The sequence below is a fragment of the Ambystoma mexicanum genome, chromosome 1p, assembly GCF_040938575.1.
Source record: "Ambystoma mexicanum isolate Mex_15411 chromosome 1p, UKY_AmexF1_1, whole genome shotgun sequence".
NCBI lineage: Eukaryota > Metazoa > Chordata > Amphibia > Caudata > Ambystomatidae > Ambystoma > Ambystoma mexicanum.
In genome coordinates, this window is record NC_090921.1 from 816,568,252 (window position 1) to 816,593,083 (window position 24,832).

Sequence of the window (24,832 nt, forward strand, 5' to 3'; positions counted from 1 at the left end):
TCCAAGATGGTGGATCGCAGTACGAACGGTTCCGCTATTGCCGTTCCAGTCCTCTCACGTTCGCCAGAGGTACGGCGTACCGCTCACGTGACTCTTCATAGGCCATGGAGACTTCCAGCTCTTCGCGTCGCTACTGTGCTAGCGGATGCTCCGTGAGTTCGCAACTAGGCAATCTCAATCCTTCGTAAAGCCTCTACCTCTACCATTACTAACCCCTCTTCTCTTGACCTTCCAGATCCTCTATCCAGCATTCTTGGCAGATACATATTCCCCGGATTCATCTAGCGTCTCATTCTGAAACGCTGCCTCAGAGTTCTCGAGTTACTGCATTCTGGGTATTAACAAAAACTCTCGTCCAAGTCCCTTCCTTCTTCGAGTATTTTAGGATCTGATTCTACTTACCTTTACTTTCTTCTTACAGACTAGTGTTCCAGTTACCACTCTCTGTGTCCCGTATTCTCGGCTTCTCTCCTGGTATTTCTAATCCGGCTGGTTAAGAGGTCAGGGAAATCAGTCTCCTGCCTGTTTTTACCCATTTCCCTTCCTGTACTGCTACTATTCATCTCTTCGCTTCTCATCTCTCCCCTCTCCAGAAGCAGTCTTCCGATACTCAACGCCATGATCGAATAGGAGTCATCAGCCTGCGAACCACACTCAAACCACACTCCAATCTTCGGATCCTGCGCTCGACCAGGGTTTTCTTCCCCAGAGGGTTTCCCTGACTGGTGCGTACCTCTCACGCTGAGTTTCCCTACCGGTTGAGAGGTTGACGCATTGGTCGGGGAGATTCTTGAGCTCAGCATTTGCTTTCCCGTTGAACATATCAGTCTGCTCAGGTAAGACCTCCAAACCTATTCAATCGGGAGTTATTGTAACTAGCCTAAGGTTCTAGTATTGCATAACAACCTTAGGCAGTCCTGCTCAAGTTTGAGAGAGGCAGGGAGGCTGTTCCAGAGGGAGACCCTAGCCGAGGGCAAATCTACCCCCCAATCTCTGCCTGGAGAAGCATCTGACCCTCAGAGAGTTGGAGGTGGATGAGCGGAGGGCTCGAGAAAGAAGATGCTTAGGAGGAGAAAGTTGGATGTAGTGTTGCCCCCAGCCCTAGAAAGCGCTGTGTACGATGCAGTGGGTCTTGAACTTGATCCTTGCATCCACGGGGAGCCAGTGGAGAGATTTCAGGGCTGGAGAAATACGATCCCTGAGCTTGAGGCCAAGGACAAGTCTTGCAGTACTGTTCGGGATTAGTTGTAAAGGGCAAAGAGTAGAGGCAGGCAGATTTAGAAAGAAGTGTGTTGCAGTAGTCCAGCCTACAGCTTCTGGGTGAAAGTGAGAAAAGAAAGAATACCTCTGAGGAGGTGCAGCTGATAGTGTGACTTCTTAGAGACGTCAGAGATGTGAGGCGAGAAGGAGAGGGTGGAGTCGAAGATGACACCAAGGGTCTTAGCCTCACAGGAAGGTGCAGGTAGGTTACATCCAAAGGCCTCTTTCAGATCTTGATATTCAGGCATTGATATCTTGGCGGTGAAGATCCCCAGACATTGATATAAACTTCATATTAACTCGCACTTTCAACACTTACATAAAATCTTTTAAATTATTTGGTTCGACTATTTCCCGCTGACTGGATTTGTGCGTAGTTCTTTGACTTTTTTTGTTGAGAAGCGCCAGCGTTTCAAAGCACAGCTATTTGATGCAAAACCCATATGAAATAAAGCACCCCCTTATAGTCACAGAGAATAACTGAATGCCAAAGAACTCAGAAGACATTTTTAAATAAAATGTTCACTGAACAAACTGACAGGTTAAATGAAGTTGAAACGAGCAGATTTTAAATATAAATTGTTCTAATTGTTTGCTTGCAAGTATTTTACAACCAACTGGGCCTTCCCCAATAAAATGTGCATGTGTTCACCTGCTGCTGGTACCTCGATCCAGGAGTCTACATTCTCAGTAAAGGCCTTTGGGGATTGCGAATGCCCTGTTTCCAAGTGTTCCTACGTCCAGCGCTTGATTTCTAAATTAAGAAGTGCCAGGGCCCAAATATTTTCTTACACGCCTGTGCCACATCAGCGTAGCTACTCGCTGGCCGCCGCTGCCTCCCCCCACTGCTGCACCCCACAGTGTGACATATTTGGGGTTGTGGCTGCAACTCCCACATTGGGGGCGATGTGTGCACTGCCCATGGCAGATGTGCGATTTGCAAACACCAATCAAAATAACATAAGATAGTGGTTGAAGCTTAAAATGAGACACCCAATGTTTAACTGCTTCGTTCAACACCTCATCGTCTCCATCAATATCCTCTGATTCGATAGCTGGCAATTGGAATATGTTAATCATCTATAGCCACAGAAAACAGTAAAGTGATGGACAAAGGCAGTTAACGTACTTTCTAAAATGATTAACTTGCCTGTCGAGCACAGCAGCAAGAATGTCTATTTTGTGGCACCTATCACAGGTACTCCTCCTTGACAGTGGGCTTTTCCCTGACTTTGCATATTTGGGGGGAACAGAGGGGTGGGATGTTAGCCGGCGACTGCACTGTTCTTATCCTATGTACCAGGTGCCTCTCCACCCCACTAAGGGTGACTGATTGGTGACTTTGTGGCATTGATTGCAGTCCTGTGCCAGTGTGAGGTTTTGTGTCAGTGAGGTGGCGGCCTGCGTTTTGGTGCATGCCAGAAGAAAAGTGGAAGGGACCACCTAAACAATGCCCTGTGTATGCCTCGTGAATGCCCCACCTGCAGAGGCGCAACATAGTTACATGTACTGGCACTTGCATATATGTATGTGTGTGTCCATGTACCCACTGAATGCGTGGGCTGCACCTGGTGCCATGGCTGCCTGGAGCGACTAGAGCAATGTGCTTACATGAAATTGAGCAACTGGCACAGGAGCGCCAGCATGGCTCACACTGTTGTTGCTTCCTGTGTGACTGAGACTGACTGACATTTTGTAAAGTAAAGTTGCCAAAACACATCACTGTATCACTGCTGCTTGAACGTACGCCTCCTGCTTTCCCTGTTTACCTTTACCTGTACACCCCTTGCACCATTCCCTAATGTAACTAGCGCCTAGATACCTGAGGGATCAGTGCGCTGCTACAAATGCAAAAATAAAATAAATAAATACAATAATTGAACTGACAATAAGTGTCAGTGCTCAGAAATTAGTCCTGGGCTTCAGCCCTGGCAAACATCCTCACCAATTAAACACTGCTTATGTCATATGTGTGTGACACCTTCTGCCCATCCTGAGGTTTTCTGTGAACTGCCCATTGCATTTTGTATTTTATAGGTTTTGTATATTTACTGAAATAAGTGGAACTGCCCGTCACACAATTCAAGTATGTGGAGGGGTTCATGAACATATTTTGCGAAGCTGATTAACGTATGTGGTATTTGAAGGTTCACTGTTGGGGCCTCTCATTTTCAGGTGAACATGTCTACGAAGAGGCAAGTCACGTGAGGAAAAGTGTGTCATACAAGGATGGCAGCGGGTTTGTTCCCGGCACCCTGTGCTGCACCAACTTCAGGGTGGCGTTCCGGCCAGAGCAAGCCCCTTCAGCTGAGGTGGGTATGTGAGTTGGCTGAGGAGCTGCCTGTTCATTCTCAGCAGTGTCCCTTTGTAGAGGGCAGACACTTCCTTCTATTAGGACAAAACAATGCCCCTTCTCTGTACAGGTACCTGTTGTGAAGTGCTTGGTTGGTGAGTGCTGGGTAAGGAAGGGAGATGTGTTGTGAAGTGCTTGGATGGATGGATGGATGGACTGTGTGAGGTCACATGTATGAGTGAGGGAATGTTTGTGTGGGGAGGATCCAGCCCAGGCAGTTGGAGAGATGTAAGCCTAGGTGGTGGGAGCCATTGGGTTCCTGTCAGACATGATATGATATATGATATGATATTTTATTTTTATCGCGCTCGTACACAAGTGTTTCAGAGCGAACGAGGCAAGGCGATCTTACTAGGCCCAGTGACGTTGAGAACGCGCAAGTGCCTGGGAGAGGGAGAGGGGTAAGTGCAAGGGAGTGGGGGAGAGGTGGAAAGTGCTCAGGAAAAATAAAAAGAAGTAAATAAAACATGAATAATAAATAAATAACATAGGCAACAAACAGTGGTAGTGTTGCCAGCAAGTGGCAAGTGCTATGAATAAGGCGACAGACAGGGTGTGTCTGAATAAGTGCAGAAAAGGGGGGGCTGTAGGGATGCAGATGCAGACCACAGTGCAAGGGATTGCCCGCAGACAGTGCGGGAGGGTGGCAGAGTGAGCAGGTACCTGGGCCCTTAAGACAGAGGGAGAACATGTGCACGATGCTGATACAGACCAGATCAACAGGGGAGAGCGGGAGAAGGCAGAAGCAAAGAGGAAGGTCTTGAGGGGCTTATGGAACCGGAGGTGGTTCTCCTCAAGTTTTAGAGTGGCAGGGACGCTGTTCTAGAGGGAGGCCCCAGCCGAAGACCGAGATCTACCCCCAGCTTGTTGCTTAGAAAAGCAGCTGACCCTGAAGGAGTTAGAGGTGGAGGAGTGAAGGGCTTGAGAGGGAAGGTATTTACGGAGGGACAGCTTAAGATATTTTGGACCCAGGCCCTAGAAAGCCTTGTGGACAATGCGGAGGGTCTTGAATTTAATCCTTGCAGCCACTGAGAGCCAGTGAAGAGATTTCAGGGCTGGAGAGATACAATCCCAGGGCTTGAGGCCAAGGACGTCTCGCAGTCCTGTTCAGGATGAGTTGCAGAGGGCGGAGAGTAGATGCAGGTAGATTTAGAAAGAGGCTGTTGCAATAGTCCAACCTGGAGAGCACCAGTGCTCGGGAGACAGTGAGCTTCTGGGGGAAGGAGTGGAAAGACAGAGTACCTCTGAGGAGGTGCAGTAGGAAGTTTGACTTATTTGAGACATCAGAGATGTGCCCAGAGAAGGAAAGCAAGGAGTCAAAGATTACCCCAAGGTTATTGGCCTTGCAGGTGGGGGTAGGAGGAGGGCCAAGGGAGGCCGGCTAGTGTAACAGGAAAGGAGGGTGAAGGTGTGCCAATGAGGAGGATCTTAGTCTTGCTGGCATTCACGCAGAGATCATTGGCGGCACACCAATCCTGAATGGCAGATAGGCAGTCGGAGATGAGAGAAGGAGCACAGGTGGGGGTAGGAGGAGGGCCAAGACATCTTATTGTAACCTGATGTGAAGGAATAAAGGAACTTAATCGTAACTCACCTGAAGTGCCTGCGAAGCTGCTTTATTTCAGTACCTATTTGACCTGACTTCAGAAAACATGCTGCTTAGGGTTTTTGAAAAGGTAGCAGTAGGAAAAGATCCCAATTTTCATATGGACTAGCCGGTCTCTAGCCTGGTGTTGTGAGATGTGTGGCCAGTTGGACAAATGATATCTTGCAAAACAATTGTGGACGTTCCCAAATGTCAGGTCAAATATTTCGCTATTTGATGAAAGCTGTCCCTGGTAGGCTTTGACGATGGTGTGTGTGTGTGTATGGGTATTACAGTATCCATAACTATGGAGGAGCTCTTCAAATACCTGCACACTAATAGTATTCTAACCATTATAAACGCATAGTGCACAATCCCACCCTTTCAAACAACTTTGCCCCGTTATTTAACTCATTTCTTTATTCAAACATGCAAAACATTTTTATTAAAAACATATTTGCGAATTTTGCAAAAACATTCATGGTGAAGCGATGGGGACGTGCCGGAGAGTACAGTGGCACCCTAAACATCAAACTGCGGTGTGCAAAACAGCGATAGGCGGGACACGGGACAACTTTAATGTTACCAAAACATACCTCATGGCTGCTGTGCGCTATATAAATGTTAATTGATAAATAAATAAATACAAAGGCTACATCTATTTTCTGCATCAAAAAATATGAAATCTGGAATTTGTTTTAAAGATTTTTTATTTAAAAAAAGCACAAGATGGAATAAAGAAATGTGTTAAACAAATGACCAGGCGAAGTTGTTTGAAAAAGGCATGAGACTGCAACATGAATCTATAATTAGTGTTTACACCACAAACAGCCTCCTTAGGTACTTGTGTAAAAAGTGTAACTATTGCCCAGTTTAAGCTTACTTTATTAGCGGATCTGTAAATTGGTTCCAATGATCATGCACAAAATCACTCTAGCAATCAATCAATCTCTTGATCTAATAGATTATTTGGCCTTATTGGTAGGGAGTCACAGCTAATTGTGTTATGTTGTTGTGTTTTTAAGATCCATGTTTTATTTTAATGCACTGTGCTCCTGTGGATTTCCTAGCCAGTGCACTGGTTGTTGAACGAGTGGACAGTTGATGTGAACTAAGAGTTATTATTACCAAACTCAGTGATACTAAAACTACCAACCTTGAAGGATGAACATCTGAGTAGCCTTCGTTGGGTATGGAACTTTGGATCTGCAGATCTTTCACAGAGCTCTGCGGCAGGAGCTCAACCCACTGACCTATCGTGTGAGCTATATCTAGTGGACAGCTTTGTCGACCAAATACTCGAATATTACCCACAATAGGCTTACAATAAGAGCCAAGTGTTTGAACGTACAGGCGCCCATCTCCAATCTGTCCCCAGCCGGACTGCTTCCGGGGTAGCAAGAGAGGATGTAGCCATGACTGCATTCCTGAGTGGCTGCCATCCAGACTAGGCAGTGGCAGAGCAGGACAGCTGGCCTGAATCCCGCTGGACTCTCTTAAAATGGCGCTGGCTAGCGACACACCCACATGATAGCCCTGACTGCCCACTGTCTACCAGCAGGGTTGTGCATCTCCCCCCTCCTGCAAGAGCCACCCCTTGAGACTCAGTGTTCAGACCGCCCATTCTGTAACAGGGCTTCAAGTCTTTTAGATCTTAGTAAGATGTGTTTGAATCATTAGCAAACCATTCCATCGACATTGACAGGTCACAGCAGAGTGCATGAATATTAGTGAGATCACTGTGCTGCTATTATGAGTGGGGCCAAGCATGGACACACACAGGCTATCAGGATTTAAATATTACTTAAATCCTTCAAAACACAATGACAATCGAACAGCTCCTAGGGTCTCCAAAGAGAACCCATCTGGTAGCATAGGATCAAAGGCGCACAAACCAGCTCGGGGATTTGAATTTAGATGCAAAACATCCAAATTAAGCAATTATATGGTGTCTTGATTATAACATTGGCATCAGGTCATCAAGTAAACATTCCACGCTTAAAGATAGCAATGATGTACACCAGTTGAGTTTATTAGAAATTACAGAAGGGCAGGGAAGCATGCTTGGGGTACATGCCACTGTCCTTGCACTGGTCAGACAGGGGGGCAACTCCATGGCTGCACTAAAACACGGATTGAGGTGGGTGTCCCTGCCATGGATACATCATGTTGCCAGTCCACCCTGGAATTGGGGAACGTGTGAAAGAGGACATTTTATAGGATTGTTGAACATGTGCAGGTGTATTTTAGGAGGAAGAAAGATCCCTGGTCTCCTTGGACTGTGTAATCCCAAACCTTGGCTTTTGGCTTTATCTGGCCGTTTCTGGTGAAAGAGGACCAGCAAAGCCGAATGCATTCTGTACGGCGAATCGGCTGTCAAGGTTCGGAACTGTCCTTGGTGAGAAGATCGGCCGAGCTGTGGAGGAGGCAATGCTGGACTGTAACGTATGTCTCTTTCCTTCTCTAGGATAATGGCAGCGCAGTCATCCTGAGCGGGGAGCATGATGTCGCCCTTCCCTGCATTGAGAAGATTCTGGCAGGTGAGAGCTTCAACGTAATAGGGGGGTGGGGTCGGCGTGGGCAGACACTGACCTGCCTATATTTGAAAATGAAAACGCCTCAGATTTATGTCACGCAGCGCCCATAGCCATTCAAGACTCTGCCATGTGTGCTTAAGACTCCACCCACCTGCCCCGCCCACATGTGGAAAAAGAAAATCCAAACAGTGACTGTGAGATCTATACATGTGGGTTGGCTTATTGCGCCCTGTCAGCACCCCTCCGCGTCGTATCACACTTCTATGGCTACCAACATTTGCATATGAGCACGTGTGGCTACACATGTTCCCACTGGGATTTATTGGATTATTGTTCCACACAACATACTACATATGCATCCATACATTACAGAAAACCACATATTGCCTCTGACCAATATCTGAAATTTGCGAAATTCCTGAATAACAGTAAAGTGTCCAACAAAATATTTTTCCTGCCCAAATAGGGAATCTCCCACCAGGGGACCCCGTTTGCACAAGCATTTCTCTGTCCAAGGTCTCACATTGCAACATTGAAAGGTAAACAGCTATGAGGCACCGAGTTTAAGCCTTGCGATGTAGAACGTTTGGATGTGAATGCAAGACCATTCCCAGTCTATGTTGATAAAAGGTTCTCTTGAGAACCTCTGTCTGAAATGAGACACGGGCGGATTGAGAGACCTGCAAATTACAAGTTTCCTTTGAAAGTCAACTATGGCAGATTTTCCATTCTATCCAAATTGTGTTTTTCATCTCAGAGGGCAAAGCAGGATTGCTGTCTTTTAAGGCCGCTAAAATTCTAGACCTAAACCTGGTGCTTGGCCAAGGAGAAAATTCTCCCAAATATTGAGCAGTGACAAATGCTTCTTGCCTACAACACTTTCCTTGTCAATCTACAGGCTTCCACCCATCGCTTATATTGTCTTATCTTTTGCCCTGCTTGCTCTGCCATACAGTGCCGCTGTCAGCTCTTGCAATGTTAATTTCTCCAGCATGGGGTCTGGCATGGATTCACATGCTCATGAATATTCCCCGTCGTCAGGCTGGGAATCCTCGGTAAAGAAAAAACCAGTATCAGTTTCGTTTCTGATCTGTCTTTCGTAGTAATAACCAATCACTGGTCTCTGCGTCATACTGACCACAGCCAATGACTGCCCTCTACCTAAGCACCGCCTCTGGCAGCCATCTTCAGATTTTTACCGCACGTTCATGTGTTGGGATCCTCGTGCTATTGCTCTCGAGCGTTAGTGCTATTTTTTCATGTTTTTTCTCAAAAACTTCGTTTTTTCGGTCAAAAGAGCCTCAAGCTCCACCGATTCTCCATCCGATCAACGGGGACCCGTGTCGGATTCGTCTGCGCCCCTCAAGGGTGAAGATTTCGTCGAGCTACGCTTTTGGAGGACTCCAGAAGTTTCTCAGGCCCGGCCATGGCCCAGGAGAAGGGGAGCTCGACGCCCGGAAAGCTGTTCAGGGTCTGCCCTGGATGCCAGCTGCAGAACGTCTTCAAGGAGGACGAACACTCTTTTTGTCTTTACTGCCTACATGAGGACAAGACGCACGTGGAGAAGGACTGTGCGTTTTGCGGCAACATGTCGGAGCGGACCATGAAGGACCGCCATCAACGTCTCGCCAACTGGCTGGAAGGGAAGAGCCCGTCCGGCGAGAAGAAGAGGAAGAAAGCCGAGCGGTCTTCTAAGACCTTTGAGGACGCCCCGGCGACGGGGGTCCAACATAAGGCCAAGCACCGCAAGTCCGCTGGCACCGGGAGCGCCGAACGGTCGGGCTCTACGGGCGCCAGGCAGGGCGCACCCTCCCCGGCACCATCAACCACGAGCCAACGCTCTGGGTCGGGTAAGAGGAAGGCCGAGCACCCGGCGAAGCTCTTGGAGAGGCCCCGGTCGAGCTCGAAGGCGGAGGGGGAGCGAGGCAGTGTCCCCCCCCTCAAGGATAAGGCGCTGAGCGCACCTAAGGTGGTGAAGGCCTTAATCCATCCGGCCAAGCCCTCTATCGAAACTGTCGCGGCGGCCCTGGCTCAGCCTGTGGAGGCTACACCAGTGGTGGCGACCTCGGGGCTCAGAGTCTCCCTGCCACCTCGGAGGGAGTCCTCTTTTGTGCCCATCGATAGGACCCCCGTGAAATCCCCCGTGGGGAAGAAAAAGGGGGGGCAGGGCGTCGTCGTAGATTCGGCCTCAACCTCGGAGGAGGAGCTGGTCGAAGTCTTAAGCCACGGCCTCGGCGTGGAAGAAGACCGGCCCGTCGGGATGGATCCCGACGCAGGTGACGACGACGACATCGTCGAGGGTACCGACGGGGCCCCTGATCGCCCGTCGGATTCCCCTCTGCCGGCGCCACAAGACAACTCGGCGGCCATTTTGTTGGCTATACAGTCCTTATGCTCAGAGATAAGGACGAGACTACCGTTGCCGACGGAACCTCTCCCGTCGGGGGACCCAGAACCGGGACCTTCTGGTGTTCCCCCTACCAAGAAAAGAAGGATCCACCCTCCGCCTCCTTTTCAGCCGTCGCGCCCCTTCCAGCCCTCCTCCCCGTCCACCCGAGGGGATGATACGGGGACTGACACGGCAGCGACGGGTACGGACGACGAGGCATACGACGAGGATGTACCGTCGTCGCCTCCCACCAGGGCTTCTCCGCCCGACGAGATTGGATCGTTCCACTCCATGATCACCAGGGCATCCGAGCTTTTCCAACTCTGCCCTGAGGAGAAGAAGAAGGAAGGTTTCCTTTATCAGCGGCGCGAGGCCAAGAGGAAGACTGTCCTCTCAGTGCCTCTATTGGACGACATTTGGGATGAGGGCCTCACCCTCCTCAAGAACCCTTCCATGACGCCAGCTAGAAGAGACCGGTACGAGAAGAAGTACCGGGTCCCGGACACGGCCCCCCTGTGCCTCCGGGCGCAGCCTACCCCGGACTCCGTCGTCTCCGCGGCGGCCAGGAAAAAAGCGGGGGGGGGGTGCGGCCTCCACATCGACTTCCCCACCGGACGGCGAGGGAAAGAAATTGGACGCTATGGGACGCAGAGTCATCTCGTCTGCGGCGACGACGATTAAAGCGGCCAACGCCTTGGCTATCGTGGCCCGCTACGACAGGGAGCTCTGGTACAAACTGGCTCCCTTGCTGGACTTCTTGCCAGATGACAAGAGGGCAGAGGCCCTGGAGATCCTGCAGGAAGGTGAGGTGGCTTCGGACCACGCCATTACCGTGGCGACGGACATCGCCGACACTGGGTTCCGCCAGTTGGGCAACGGCGTTTGCCTTAGGCGGCGTGGATGGCTCAAGGCTACGGACTTCCGTCAAGACGTTCAGACCAGAGTCCTGGACATGCCCTTCGATGGGAACAACCTGTTTGGGAAAACAGTGGACGATTCCCTTCAGGCCATTAAAGCGGACACCGAGACGGCCCGGGCCCTTGGAGTTCTGCAACAACGACGGACGCCCTTTCGGAGCAGCGGAGGCAAGGGCGCCTCCAAAAGTTCCGGCGGCGGTTTCTCCACCTACCGTCAAGCGGCCCGCTCGTCGGCTCAGGAGGCCTACAGAGGACGAGGCAAGTCTGGCGGACCCCGCCGTCGTCGCCAAGGAGGTCAAGGCGGCAAAGCCTCGTCGAAGCAGGATTGAACCGGCCGTGGGGTCGGGCCCCCACCGAAGCACCCCGGTGGGAGGCCGGCTGGCGAGCTTCGTCAGCGTGTGGGAGTCCATCTCCACGGACCGTTGGGTGCTGGACGCCTTGGCCCGGGGCCACGCGCTCGAGTTTCAAAGAAGGTGTCCGCGCGTCCCCCCCGTGGCCAGGAAAGAACTTCACGTCCCTCAACTTCTCCTGGAGGTAAAGGCTATGCTCAGGAAGGGCGCCATCAAACTCGCCCCAAAGAGGCTTCGGGGCTCCGGAGTTTACTCGAGATACTTCCTCGTGAAGAAGAAGACGGGGGGATGGCGCCCCATCCTGGACCTGCGACGTCTGAACAAGTTCATCAAGGCGCAAAAGTTCCGGATGGTCACCCTCCAGCACGTCCTGGGTCAGCTGGAGGAAGGAGTCTTCCTGTCGTCGTTGGATTTGGAGGATGCCTACTTCCATATTCCCATCCTAAAGGGGCACCGAAAATTCCTCAGGTTTGTGGTCCAAGGGCGTCACTACCAGTTCAAAGCCCTCCCCTTCGGACTACGGTCGGCACCCAGGGTATTCACCAAGTGCCTTGCACCGGTGGCGGCGCAGCTGCGCCGCGAGGGGATCCACGTCTACCCCTACCTGGACGACTGGCTCATCCGAGCCAAGACGAGGGAGCTCGCCGTGGATCACACGGCAAGGACCGTCCAACTTCTCACGGACCTGGGATTCTCCGTGAACTACGCCAAGTCCCACCTGGTACCCGCGCAAAACGCACTGTTTCTGGGAGCGAAGCTCGACACAGTGTCCCTTCTGGCCTCCCCGTCGGAGGAAAGGACCAGGTCCATCCTGGGCAAGGTACAGCGGATGTTGGTTTCCGACGCGGCCAAGGTGAGGTCCATCAAGTCCCTCCTCGGAATGATGTCTTCTTGCATCTACCTCATTCCCATGTGCAGGCTCCGGATGCGCCCGTTGCAGGAGTTCCTGGATGCGCGCTGGATCCAAACGACGGGCGGCTTCGAGGAGAGGATCACACTCGACGAGAGTTTCCGCTGAGCGGTCCAGTGGTGGGGCATCCGCGCGCATCTGACGGCGGGCATGGACTTCCAGACCCCAGACCACCAGGAGACAGTGACCACGGATGCCTCCCTGGAAGGGTGGGGAGCGCACACCGAAAATCTGCACGCGAGAGGCCTTTGGCTCCCGACGGAGAAGTCCCTCCATATCAACGTCCTGGAGCTCCGTGCAGTGTTCTGGGCCCTCAGGTCCTTCCTTCCGTCCCTCAAGGGCAAGGTGGTGAGGATCTTCACCGACAACACCACCACCATGTTTTACATCAGGAAACAGGGCGGAACCAGGTCCCCAGCACTGTCCAAGGAGGCGCAGAACCTGTGGCATTGGGCCGTCGCCCAAAGGATGTTTCTGGTGCCGTTTCATCTGGCAGGGATAAAAAACACCATCGCCGACTCACTCAGCAGGGAGCTGCGCTCGTGCCACGAGTGGGAACTACGGCAGGATCTAGTGGATCGCCTCTTCCGACGGTGGGGCACACCCCAGATCGACCTGTTCGCGACGGCGACGAACTCCAAGTGCCGGAGGTTCGCCAGCAGGTTTCCCCAGGCGAGGAGCATGGGCGATGCTTTCTCGTTCCCCTGGGAGGGCCTGTTCCTCTACGCGTTCCCTCCTTTGCCACTGCTAATCCGGCTCGTCAACCAGCTCAAGAGGTCACGGTGCAGGATGATCCTCGTCGCACCTGCGTGGCCGAGGCAAATATGGTTCCCGGACCTTCTGGACTTGTCAGCGTCCCCGCCAATCAAGCTGCCGGTGGACGCGGATCTACTCTCCAGGGAAGGAGGCGCCATCCTCCACCACAACCCGAAATCGCTGAACTTGCAGGCCTGGCTCCTGCAGCACTAGAGTTTGGAGGATACGACATACCGGCCGACTGCAGAGAGGTTCTTGCAAAGGCCAGGGCGTCCTCGACTCTTAAATGCTACGGACACAAATGGGAGAGGTTCTCTGTCTGGTGCCACGCACAGAAGATTAACCCTCTACGGATTACGGCTCCCCAGGTACTGCCGTACCTGCTGACGCTGGCCAAAGCTGGACTGGCACACGCGTCCATCAAGATTCATCTTGCTGCTATCTCCCGATACACCAGAACCACGGGCCGGACGTCCTTGTGGTCTCATCGTCTGGTGAAAGAGTTCATGAAGGGGCTGTTCAGATCGTTCCCGCCGGTGAAGGCTCCGGCCCCGGCGTGGGAGCTCAACGTGGTGCTGACCAAGCTCATGGGACCTCCGTTCGAGCCTCTGCACTCGGCCCCGTTGAAGTTTCTGTCGTGGAAAACAGCGTTTCTTGTGGCCATCACCTCCGCACGACGGGTGGGAGAGATCCAGGCCCTTTCCTGCAAGGCCCCGTACTTGACTTTTCACGACACGAGGGTAGTGCTCAGGACGCACCCCTCCTTCTTGCCCAAGGTACCGTCGGACTTCCATCTCAACGAACCCTTGGTGTTGCCTGTGTTCTTCCCGTCGCCTTCGTCGCCGGCTGAGAGGACTTTGCACTCGCTGGATGTGGCTAGAGCGCTGAAGTTCTACGTGGACCGCACGAAGTGTTTTCGGAAGACGTCACAACTCTTTGTGAACTTTGGACCTGTCAATCAGGGGAAGGCTCTCTCGAAGGCTTCCATTTCCAGATGGCTCTCCGGCTGTATCATGTACTGTCATCGGTTGGCAAACCGACCGCTGCCTGGCCGTCCGAGAGCCCATTCCACCAGAGCGATCGCAGCTACCACGGCGTTCCTTTCTGGTGTGCCCCTGCTGGACATATGCAGGGCTGCTACGTGGAGGTCGACGCACACCTTCACAAAATTCTACTGCGTCGATCGGGATTCCAGGGAGGAGTCCAGGGTCGGCCAAGCAGTGCTGCGCAACCTGTTCGCCTGAGGTGAGCCTGGTGAGGAGGTAAGGTGCTTAATGTTGAGTTTGATGTAATGCTTAATGTTGAGCCTTTGCCACCTCCCGTGGTTGTGCATGTGTGTACTGCTATGTATTCTTTATTCATGAGCATGTGAATCCATGCCAGACCCCATGCTGGAGAAGGAACAAGTTACTTACCTGTAACTGTTGTTCTCCAGCATGGGTCTGGCATGGATTCACATGCGAACCCTCCCGCCTACCCCTCTGCGGCTCTTCACTTGGTCATACTGCCACTTCACGTGCTTCCAAATCTGAAGATGGCTGCCAGAGGCGGTGCTTAGGTAGAGGGCAGTCATTGGCTGTGGTCAGTATGACGCAGAGACCAGTGATTGGTTATTACTACGAAAGACAGATCAGAAATGAAACTGATACTGGTTTTTTCTTTACCGAGGATTCCCAGCCTGACGACGGGGAATATTCATGAGCATGTGAATCCATGCCAGACCCATGCTGGAGAACAACAGTTACAGGTAAGTAACTTGTTCCTTCAAAATCAATTATTCAAACTGAGATCTTCCACCAGACCAACACCAGAGGAAGCCATCAATCAAGAAGTGGCCCGAAGTCAGCCTTTGCAGCTCACTCGCGTAAACCATCATTGAACTGCCCTTCACGCATGCGAGTCATGGGCCACTTGCGAGCTATGCATCTCTGGCTCTCACTATGCCGGAACCCCAGAGGTTTCACGCTCTTCCCCGGAGAAGAGTGTTAAGATCTGGAGAACCCAGGCCAGTCACAGCATGGAGGCAGGCCTGGACACCCATGGGGATGAATTCCAACAGTCCGGCCCCGTGTACCCTCACTCCAAATTGAAAATGAGCCACAATTCAGTAGCATCAAGGATGCATGGGTGCAACAGTACAGCACTTGGCGTGTTCTCCTCAGATTCTCCTAGCATACCCCTTTGAGCAAAGATATATTGACCACCAGGTGGATCTTTCTGATTGAAAAATATCTGCCACTCAATGGGTGAGTTGCAGAATGCAAATAATGGAACACACAACTGTATTATTAGCCAAACACATCTGACAGAGTCAGTGTATGCACCTGCCTATGTTCCAGCCTGTAAGGATGTTCTGCTGGCATTGATTTGCTGTCATCGATTCTTTGTGTCTTTATTCTCAAATCTTACTGGCTAATGAGCACCATTTTTCCTGAGCGGATATTTCTCCATGATATGCAGTGGCTTGTGTGAATCTACAGATGCTGATATGTGCTCTGCATATCCTTTTACATGTTAATATGTCTCTTTCTTGGTACGTGGAGCCATACCCTATGGCGAGTGATAGCTATTTCTTTCCATGCTCATGGAAGACTCACAGGCTTTGCCTATGAGTGCACCTATTTCACAGCAGGAAGGAGCACCACACGCTGAGGTGTGGGGTGGGGTTTGGGTAGGGTTCAGTGCCCTTTCTGCCAGGCTGGAATGGTCTGAATAGCTGTCCTTCCCGGTTTGGTGAGATCCAGTTATGTTCCGTATTCCAAGAAGGTACAGGAGTCCAGTGCACGGCGGATGCCTATAACACCAGTACGCTTATCGTCCCGTGCCACGGTGCATAAGGTGGTGTCCACCACTGCACCCAGGCTTGCCAATATCAAGAAAAACACGACAAGTTATTCCTGGACCAAAAGGACAAGCTCTTGTCCCCAATGACTGCATTAATGAAAACTCGGCATTACTAGTTAATGATTACTTTGACCATGTTGCCCCTTATAAGGTATAGCTGGCAGACCTTTGGGAATTGAAAATGCTCTGGTGAATTAATAAGTCATTCTGGACAAAGTTTAAAATATCATTTTAATGTTATTATTAGCTTCCGCTTAGATCAGTCTGCCTGAGAAGTTGAATGTCTACAAAGCTGACGGTACGGTTTATAAAGGTAGAAAGAATCATCAATACTGTGAGAATGGTAATGAAAGGGTCAATGTGGTTTGTAGGCAGAAATGTTTCAATGGAGTGGGATAACCTATTATAGCAAGCTACTGTAGCTCTTCTCTGCAGGATAGCTCAACGGCAACGTGCCCGCCTTAGAAGCAAGACGACATGGAGCAATACAGGTTCGATCCCCGGGTCCGCACTTAGAAACCTCTGGGTATTAAGCACGTTATAAATAAGCTATCATATCACGTGCCTCTCAAACTATTTATTATGGCTTTCACCCCTGCTGCGGCGGGCGGACATGACGTTTAACAGCCGGAGGTGAAAGCCATTCGCTCCCCGGGGTTTATCCAGCGTGTGAATGGTTTTTATTTTCCTCCGGAGATTGGCATCGCTTGAGCTGCCAATTTCCCGAGGGGAAAAAAAAGGGAGCGGCGGTGAATATTGATTCATGCGCAGGAAAGACAGTTTCTCATTGGATAAACTCTCTTCCCCGGTTGCGAATACAGAGACAAGGAACACATGTGCTACTTATCTGATGGGTTCTCTCACTCTGTCCTTAAGACACTGGAAGAACAGATTCATTGTTAAAGGGAACTGACCATGTCTTCGGTCATGATTGTTGGCATGAGATGGTTGGGTAGGGCTGAATTGTCCAATACAATATCACCTTTACTGTGGCTTTAGTCCAATCTAAACCCTGTTGATGGTCCTTCAACTTCAGCCAATTTTATTTGCATAGAGTAATTACGTACTCTGAGTAAGTGACTGCTGCACTGCAGGGGTACGGGGATGAGTAGTGAATAAAACACGTACTCAGCCCACACTGGTACTAGACAAGCAGCGATCCTAATCATAAAGGTATAGCGGGCACAGCCTGAGCATGCCAAGGGCAGGTTATACCTTTTAGGAGGGGTGTGAGCTGGTACAGAAGCAAACCAAACAGTAGTAGGGTATAAAAATAACAGAATGTCCAATCAAGGTTCTATACAAAGAATGTGCTTTAATTAAACTAGCAAATAAAAACAAACTGGTCAAAAACAGTGTAGCCCACCCAAGTGAATTAAAACACAGAGAATGCAGACTTTGGAATAAAGGGGGCCCCCTTGGCTTGAATACAGGGGAGCACAGGCAAACAGTTCAACAGAAAATGTCAAGGATATTGACGAGGTCAGTGAAAACGTAGAGCATGGGATCGTACAAGTCACTAGGGCCCGTTCCGGCAAATCAGGGGGAAGGACCACTTCAAATACCTTTTAACACTTGCCTTTGGGGCTCAATACAGTCAAGACAGGCTTCCAGGTGCTTTTCTACAGTTGAAAACGGTATGGAGACGGGTCAGGTCGGGCTGCCCTTGGGTGTGTCCGCATTGAAACGATTCGAAATGAGGTATCCCAATGGGTTGAGCCAGCAAACCCATTTAAGTGGGTAGGTGCTGGAAGTCCAGCAGGATTCAGGATGGCACTGGGCGGTTATGCGCAGAGCAGTTCTCGGGCTGGATGTTCCTGCAGTGCAGGTGTGGCTGGGAGTAGAAGTCACATGGGTCTTTGGGTGAAGTCAGATGGCATACAGTCCGGTAGTTGCTGGAACAGGTGAAGAGCACCATGTTTTATTATAAAAGAAGGTAGGGAAATGGTTTGGTCAACAGTGACTGTCCACTACATGTGTTTTACACAAAAATATCTTTTTATTTTAATACATTCAGCATAAAAAGTCTCTACGAAATAGAGAAAAAATTCATGTTCTTTATCAACATCACAACACTCTAAAAATATATATACTCGTTACATATAAAGACAAAACACTTATACATAATTATATAAAAAGTAGAAAAACGGCAAATGGATTTCTCACATCAATACATAAATCGGCCTATAGAAAGAATCCTATTAGGTCTTGATTTAAATCATTTATGATCTCTTATTTCTAAAAAACAATCAATTATTTATTCTAGACTGTAAACTCGACATGTTTCAGTCCTCTAGGTGGTAATGGGACTTTCTTCAGGAGTGATCTTTAGTTGTGTTAAGAGTGAATGTATTGCTGTTATGAACTCTTCTGTTAATGAAGCTTCAAGCATTGACAGGAAAATAACTGTTGACAAGGGCACCATGTAACACACATCATGCAATTGACGAAAGGACTTCAATAGTACATTTCTGGGCTCGGGTGGATAGCTCATGAGTTAACTGCTCACCTCTCACATGCGGCAAACCTGCACTTCATGTCATTGATACCTTTTGCCTTCTGTGCATGGGCAGTGGCGAGGAGCCAGAAGATGTGCATGCGATTGGGAGGGATATGGGAGCCTAGACAGGAGGACAGGCTGCAGGGAGGGACATGACGGTAAAGGATACTACATCAGCTCCTTCCTGTCAATGAGTGACACAGTTGAGTTCCTATGATCTGTGCTTGGCTGGAATGATCTTCCTAATTGGGCATTTTTCCTCTTCTAGCTGTGCCATGAATCAGTCATTCATTGAGCGTTTTCATTGAGCGATTGTTGGAGGTCCTCTGTAGTTGCATCCATGATAGTGTTGCCTGTGGAGGGTATTTCTTGTATATTGGAATGGCACTTCCTTTTGCGAAATGGCACCCAGATTACATGATAGCTCTGAAACCCAGAAGTTGGTGTAAGCTTTCACTGTTGGGTATGATGTGCTGTTCTCTGAATCTTGCAAATCATTGGTTTGGATTATGTTGTTCTCTCGAGTCTGCTTTTTTCACAGTGTACTGGCTGGCTCAGTTGATAGACAGCTCCTCCATGATGCGTGGCGCATTAGCTCCCCTTTCACACAATATAAACAGGCCACACCTTGTTGTACAATGACTGGACTGCAAGTCTGATTTCTGAACAAAAGCATTTGTACTGGCACCTCCTGTCGGCCAGCTCCTTTCTTTGCCCCTTCCGCTCCTTCTTATAACCATGTTCACTCTGCTATGACTCAAACAGATTTGCATTTAAGCACATAACTGTGGGTAGTTTGGGAGGTCACCAGTAGCATGGGCAGTATCGCATTCCAGCCCAGTTTGAAAACTTTTCATGTATTCCCCTCCATACACACCACTGTAAAATGCCTGAACTCTCACAAGCACTGCCACAAAAAATACTTCTGCATCCATTGCTAAAACTGATCTGTCACCATTGAATGGATTATTGACCCCCCAACAAACACTTTGCTCTGAATCTTAGAGATATGTTGCGTACAAAGGCAGAGTGCACACTCCATGGTAAATATAAGCCTCTTTGTTAGTGTTTTGTATATAGTGCTTCTTACCGTGATTCCCATAAGTAGTGTTATTGGTCATTTTAATGGTACACGGTTTATCAACTCGAGAAAAAAAACGGTATTGACCATTACAGGATTTATATGCACTGTGAGCACAGATCTCAGCAGCAAGTGCCCAGACAACTGAGCTATCTGTCCCACAAGTCAATAAATGACGTGTGAGTGGTTGGGTAGCAGGAGGACCCACATGTGATCCCAACCCCCCTCATGTTGTTGTGGTAGCCCTTGGGCTGGCGGTGGTGGGGTTGGGAATACATGCAGAGGCACTGGGCAGCCCTGCATCCTAGCACGAGTTCAACCCTGGGGTCTTTGATGCTGCTGGCCCACAGGGGGAACTCCTGACCAGCTGACTGCGTGCCCCTGTACACCACACCCAGTTTGCAAGGGGAATTGATCAGGCTCTTTAACAATGATTCCTCTGATAAAATGCGACCTACTTCACCATTGTGAAGATAAACTGTGACACTGATTGCCACAGCAAACAGCAGAGCAATGTTTAATTTTTTGTAGATTCAAAATCCAAATACCCGTATCTAAAATAGGGGCATTTTAAGTTTGAAACTATACAACTAAACATGGTGCTATTTGCCCAGGCATGTCAACCAATGTTCCAGGTTCACTACAAAATGGTGCAGGCATGCATGGACGAATTGTCTTTCAGCAATCAAAACCTGTTGCTGCATTGTGAGGGTCCCATGTTTCCTAAGATTTCTGATTCATCTTGAATCAGACATCTTAAGAAACCTGCAAATCCGAAAACCCCATAATGCAGCAACGAACTATAGATGAGAAGTCGAGAGGTGAGTTAAAATAAAATATGTCTTGATGCTTACTGTGGTACTTACCAAAAGAGGTTGCTCTCTTCTGAGTCCTCCAGGCCTTCTTCTTCCCTCATTCTGGGCTGCTGCTGGCATGGGTGGTCGGTGGGACTTCTTCCTCCACGAGCGTGGTCTCGGCAAAACAAAAATGTTATGAGATGAGGGAGGGTATAGGCGAGGACTGGAGAGCAAATACCACTTTGGACCTGCTTCAGCTCGTGACAGAATACGGCATGGGTGCACAACATACGGCCCGCGGGCCAGTTGTGGCCCGCCATGCCGTTTTGTCCAGCCCGCCATCAACAAAGACTTTCCTAATGGCGGGCGCCCCGCAAGCAGCATCGGCCGCCCTCCATTAGGAAAGTCTTTGTTGTCTTCCGGACCGGACAAAACACTGGCCCTCATTGGTTCTTCTTCTTCTTAATTACTGAATGTATGGGTGGACCCACGCAGGCGCTTCCCCATCCAATAGGATGTTGTGCACCAACCCACCAATCAACACATAGCCCACATAAACTCACAACTCCTCCCACCGCCCTGTCTGTCTCACAAAATCCAACAACACACTGCTCCTCCTCCTGCCTCTCACACCGTCACCTCACAGCAAAGCCTTCCCACTCATCTCAGCCACACCCAGCGCAGACAACCGAACCCTCATCAATTCTCTCTCCACAACATGTCTCTCACACCTAAGCAAAAAATGTCCCACAGTCTCAGGCACCCCACACACTGCACAGTCCCTCGACTCACGCTTCCCCACTCGATGCAGACAGTCATTCATCCCCACATGCCCTATCCTCAACCGATTCAGCATCACCTCCTCCCTCCTCCTCCATTCCAGACTTCCCGCGTCCACCTTCACCGACACTTTCCCACGGACACCAAACATCCACCTGCCCTTCATCCCACTCACCCACCTCTCCTTCCACTCATCCCTGACCCGTCTCACCACCACAGCCTTCACCTCATCCACACTTAAAGGCAACCTCACATCAACCGTTCCCCTCCTCATACCTTCACCCGTCGCCAGATCTACCAACTCATTACCCAAAATGCCACTGTGACTGGGGACCCACGCCAACTCCAAATCCATTCCCCCAGGCACACACCGATCAATCTTCCTCCTGATGTCCAAAATCACATCCTTCCTATCACCATCCCCTGCCACAATCGCCTGCAACCCACTTAATGAATCCGAGAACACCACCACCTTTTCATACCCCAACTTGCACACCCTATCAATCGCCAATGCAATCGCCACCAACTCAGCCGTACAAATAGACACATCATTCGTCAGACGCCCCACTTTATACTCCCCAGTGCTTTCCAAATAATACGCCATACCCACTCTCCCAGACACAGGATCTTTCGAACCATCCGTGAACACCTTACATCCTTCCTCCCCTGCCACATACGCCTGACCCAAAGCCTTGATCTCACCCCGCAAACCCCACTTCTTGGACACCACACTCGCCAACTCTAAACACACCTTTGGAGACCCCATCATCCACATCGGCCATCTCACCAAATCCGTACCCGTTACAGCCAACAACTCGCCTACACCCCACTTCACCCCTTTCTCCCACATATGAAACCCCAAAGTGCCTCCTTTCCTCCTCCACCGGTCCCTATAATAGTCAAACCTCCAATTATACTTCAAACATTCACGCACCGGATGAGCCACGCTCTTCGCACTGCACTTCACCCACCACCTCATATTCAACGCATCCCTCCTCAACCCCAACGGCATCTTCCCCACAAGCACCTGCACCGCATTCACTGGAGAGGACCTCATCACACCCGAACACACCCTCAATGCCCTCGCCTGCACCCTATCCATCCGCAACTTCTGACTCGCTGTGAAACCCACTGCCACCTGACATCCAAAATCCATCACACCCAAAATCAACCCCTTATACAACATTCGTAAACACTTCTGCTGCGCACCCCACTCCTTCCCAGACACCGCCCACAACAAATTCAACCCACGTTTACACTTATCCACTACACCATCCACCTGTACATTCCAGTTCAACTTCCTATCCAAAATCACCCCCAAGTACTGAAACTCTTCTACGCTCTTTACCCTCACACCTTTCAAAAACAAGTCCAACTCCTGCTGCACCCGTCTCCTCGAGAAGACCATACTCACACTTTTATCCACAGACACCGAAAAGCCCCATTTCCCACACCACTCCTCCAGCCGACTCTGCACCAACAACAAACTCCGCCCTCTTACCCATACCACACCATCATCTGCGAAGAAATCCACCTGACACCCGATTCCCGCTAAAGCCCGAATCAACCCATCCACCATCACATTAAACAGCATTGCACTAATCAAACTCCCCTGCGGCGTCCCATTCTCCATCTTCCAAACCTCAGACAGCATCCCCCTCACTCTCACCTGAAAGGTCCTATCAGCCAAAAACGCCCTAATCCACTGAAACATCCTCTCCTTCACACCCATCTCCAACAATCTTATCAACAACCCGCTCTTCCATTCCATATCATACGCTTTCTCCAAATCCAAAAAGAACGCCCCCACCAACTCCCCATCACACAACGCCTCCTCCACCCCAGTCACCAACCTTACTAACGGATCAGCCACCGACCGATTCCTCCTAAACCCACTCTGAAAATCATACTCAAACGCACATTCGACTCCAAATAAAACCCCAATCGCTCAACCACTATCCGTTCTATTACCTTACACATCACAACAGTCAGTGCAATCGGCCTATACGACTTACACTCCGTAGGAACCTTGCCACCCATCAAAATCGCCACCACAATCGCTCTCTTCCACAACTTCGGCAAAACTCCACTCTTCCAGATCTCATTGAACAAAGCCAATACCTCCAGCTTACATTCCACTGGCAACTTCTCCAAAAATACATACATGACTCCATCCACCCCTGGGCTAGACCACTTCCCCTTCCGAATCGCCCCATCCAACTTCACCATAGAAAACGGAACCTCGTACTGCTCCTCCCAAGGCCCAACATCCGCCAACAACTTCCGCATCTCCTACTCCCCCAACAAATTCGCCTTCTCCCCTTCCTCACTGACCACCTCTTCCCCTTTCAACAACACAGACACACCACCCTGTGGCCTCATCAATCCGGACATCCGCTTGAACTGTTTCCAAACCTCACCCACACCGGAATCATTCCCCAGGGTCCCACAATAGCCCCTCCAATATCCACGCTTTCTTTCCCTAATCACCCTCTGCACCCCCGCCTTAGCCTTCTTGTATGCCACCAGATCCACCAACATTCCTGATCTCACCGCCCTGGCCCTAGCCTTCTTACGTGCAGCCACAGCTCTTGAACATTCAACCAACCACCAAGGAACCTCGACCTTCCCTCCCTTCCCCTTCTCAATCTCCGGAATTGCTGCCACAGACGCTGCTCTCATTCCCTGCACCAGATGCTCATTCCATTCATCCACCCCCCCATCCCTTCCCTGAGGGACAATCAATTCCCGACACACTCCCTTATACACCTCCCAATCCGCCTTCCTAAAATTCAACCGACTCCCAGACATCCCTGGCCTGATCCCTATATCTCCCCTCACAGTCACCAAAATACCAGAATGATCGCTCCCCATGTCCCCATCCTCACGCACCTCCCAATCACATTCACCTGCAATCGCAGCAGACACCCAGGTCAAATCCAAACACGACAACTTCCCAGTCCTCACATCCAACCGCGTACCCGAACCATCATTCAGCAATACCAGACACAATTCATCAGCCATGTCCTCCAACAGTTCCCCATTCGCATATGTCCGATCACTACCCCACAACGTGTTGGCGCTGTTAAAATCGCCACACAAAACACAAGGTCCCACATGTCCCCATAACACTCCAGACAGCACACCCACCTCCACCACCTCACACGGATTATAATAATTCAACACCAATATTTCCGAACCCCCTACCCGAATCCCCGCCCCAATCGCCTCCACTGCTCCATCCACCACAATCTCCCTTGCAACCAACCCCTTCCGAACTGCTAGAGCCACACCCCCCCCCCCCTCCAACCTATCCTTACGAAACAACCCAAAACCCGGAATCACAAACCTCAGATCACCCCTTAACCACGTCTCCTGAATACAAACCACATCAACATTCAATTCCCCACACAACACCGCTTTCAACTCCTGCCCATTCCTCAACAAACTCCTCGCGTTGCACTGCAAAATCCTCATGCCGACACCCCACTCTGCTTCCGCACTTTAGAAACCATCCTAAACACATCCTGTTCCACCACATCCACAACACTCAAAAACCTCCTCCCCGCTTCCACCACTCCTTTCGTAAGATCCGACACACTGACAGACAAATTCCCCTGAACCAGCTCCAGAACACTCACTATAAAGCACATAAACTCAGTTTTCGGGACAACCACCATTTCTACGCCTTTCACCTCACCCACCACTTTCTTCCTTCCCACAGCCTCATCCACCACCGGCTCTTTCCCACTCACCTCACTCACAACCCATAC

General features: G+C 50.2%; 1 protein-coding gene across 1 annotated transcript in view; it reads left to right on the forward strand.

Annotated features, from left to right (window-relative positions):
• MTMR11 (myotubularin related protein 11) overlaps positions 1–24,832 on the forward strand; it is a 367,609-nt gene that overhangs the window by 205,412 nt on the left and 137,365 nt on the right. The window contains exons 3-4 of the mRNA XM_069652402.1: positions 3,436–3,572; positions 7,666–7,738. Coding sequence (XP_069508503.1) covers positions 3,436–3,572; positions 7,666–7,738 — 210 coding nt within the window. The remainder of the gene's footprint in view (positions 1–3,435; positions 3,573–7,665; positions 7,739–24,832) is intronic.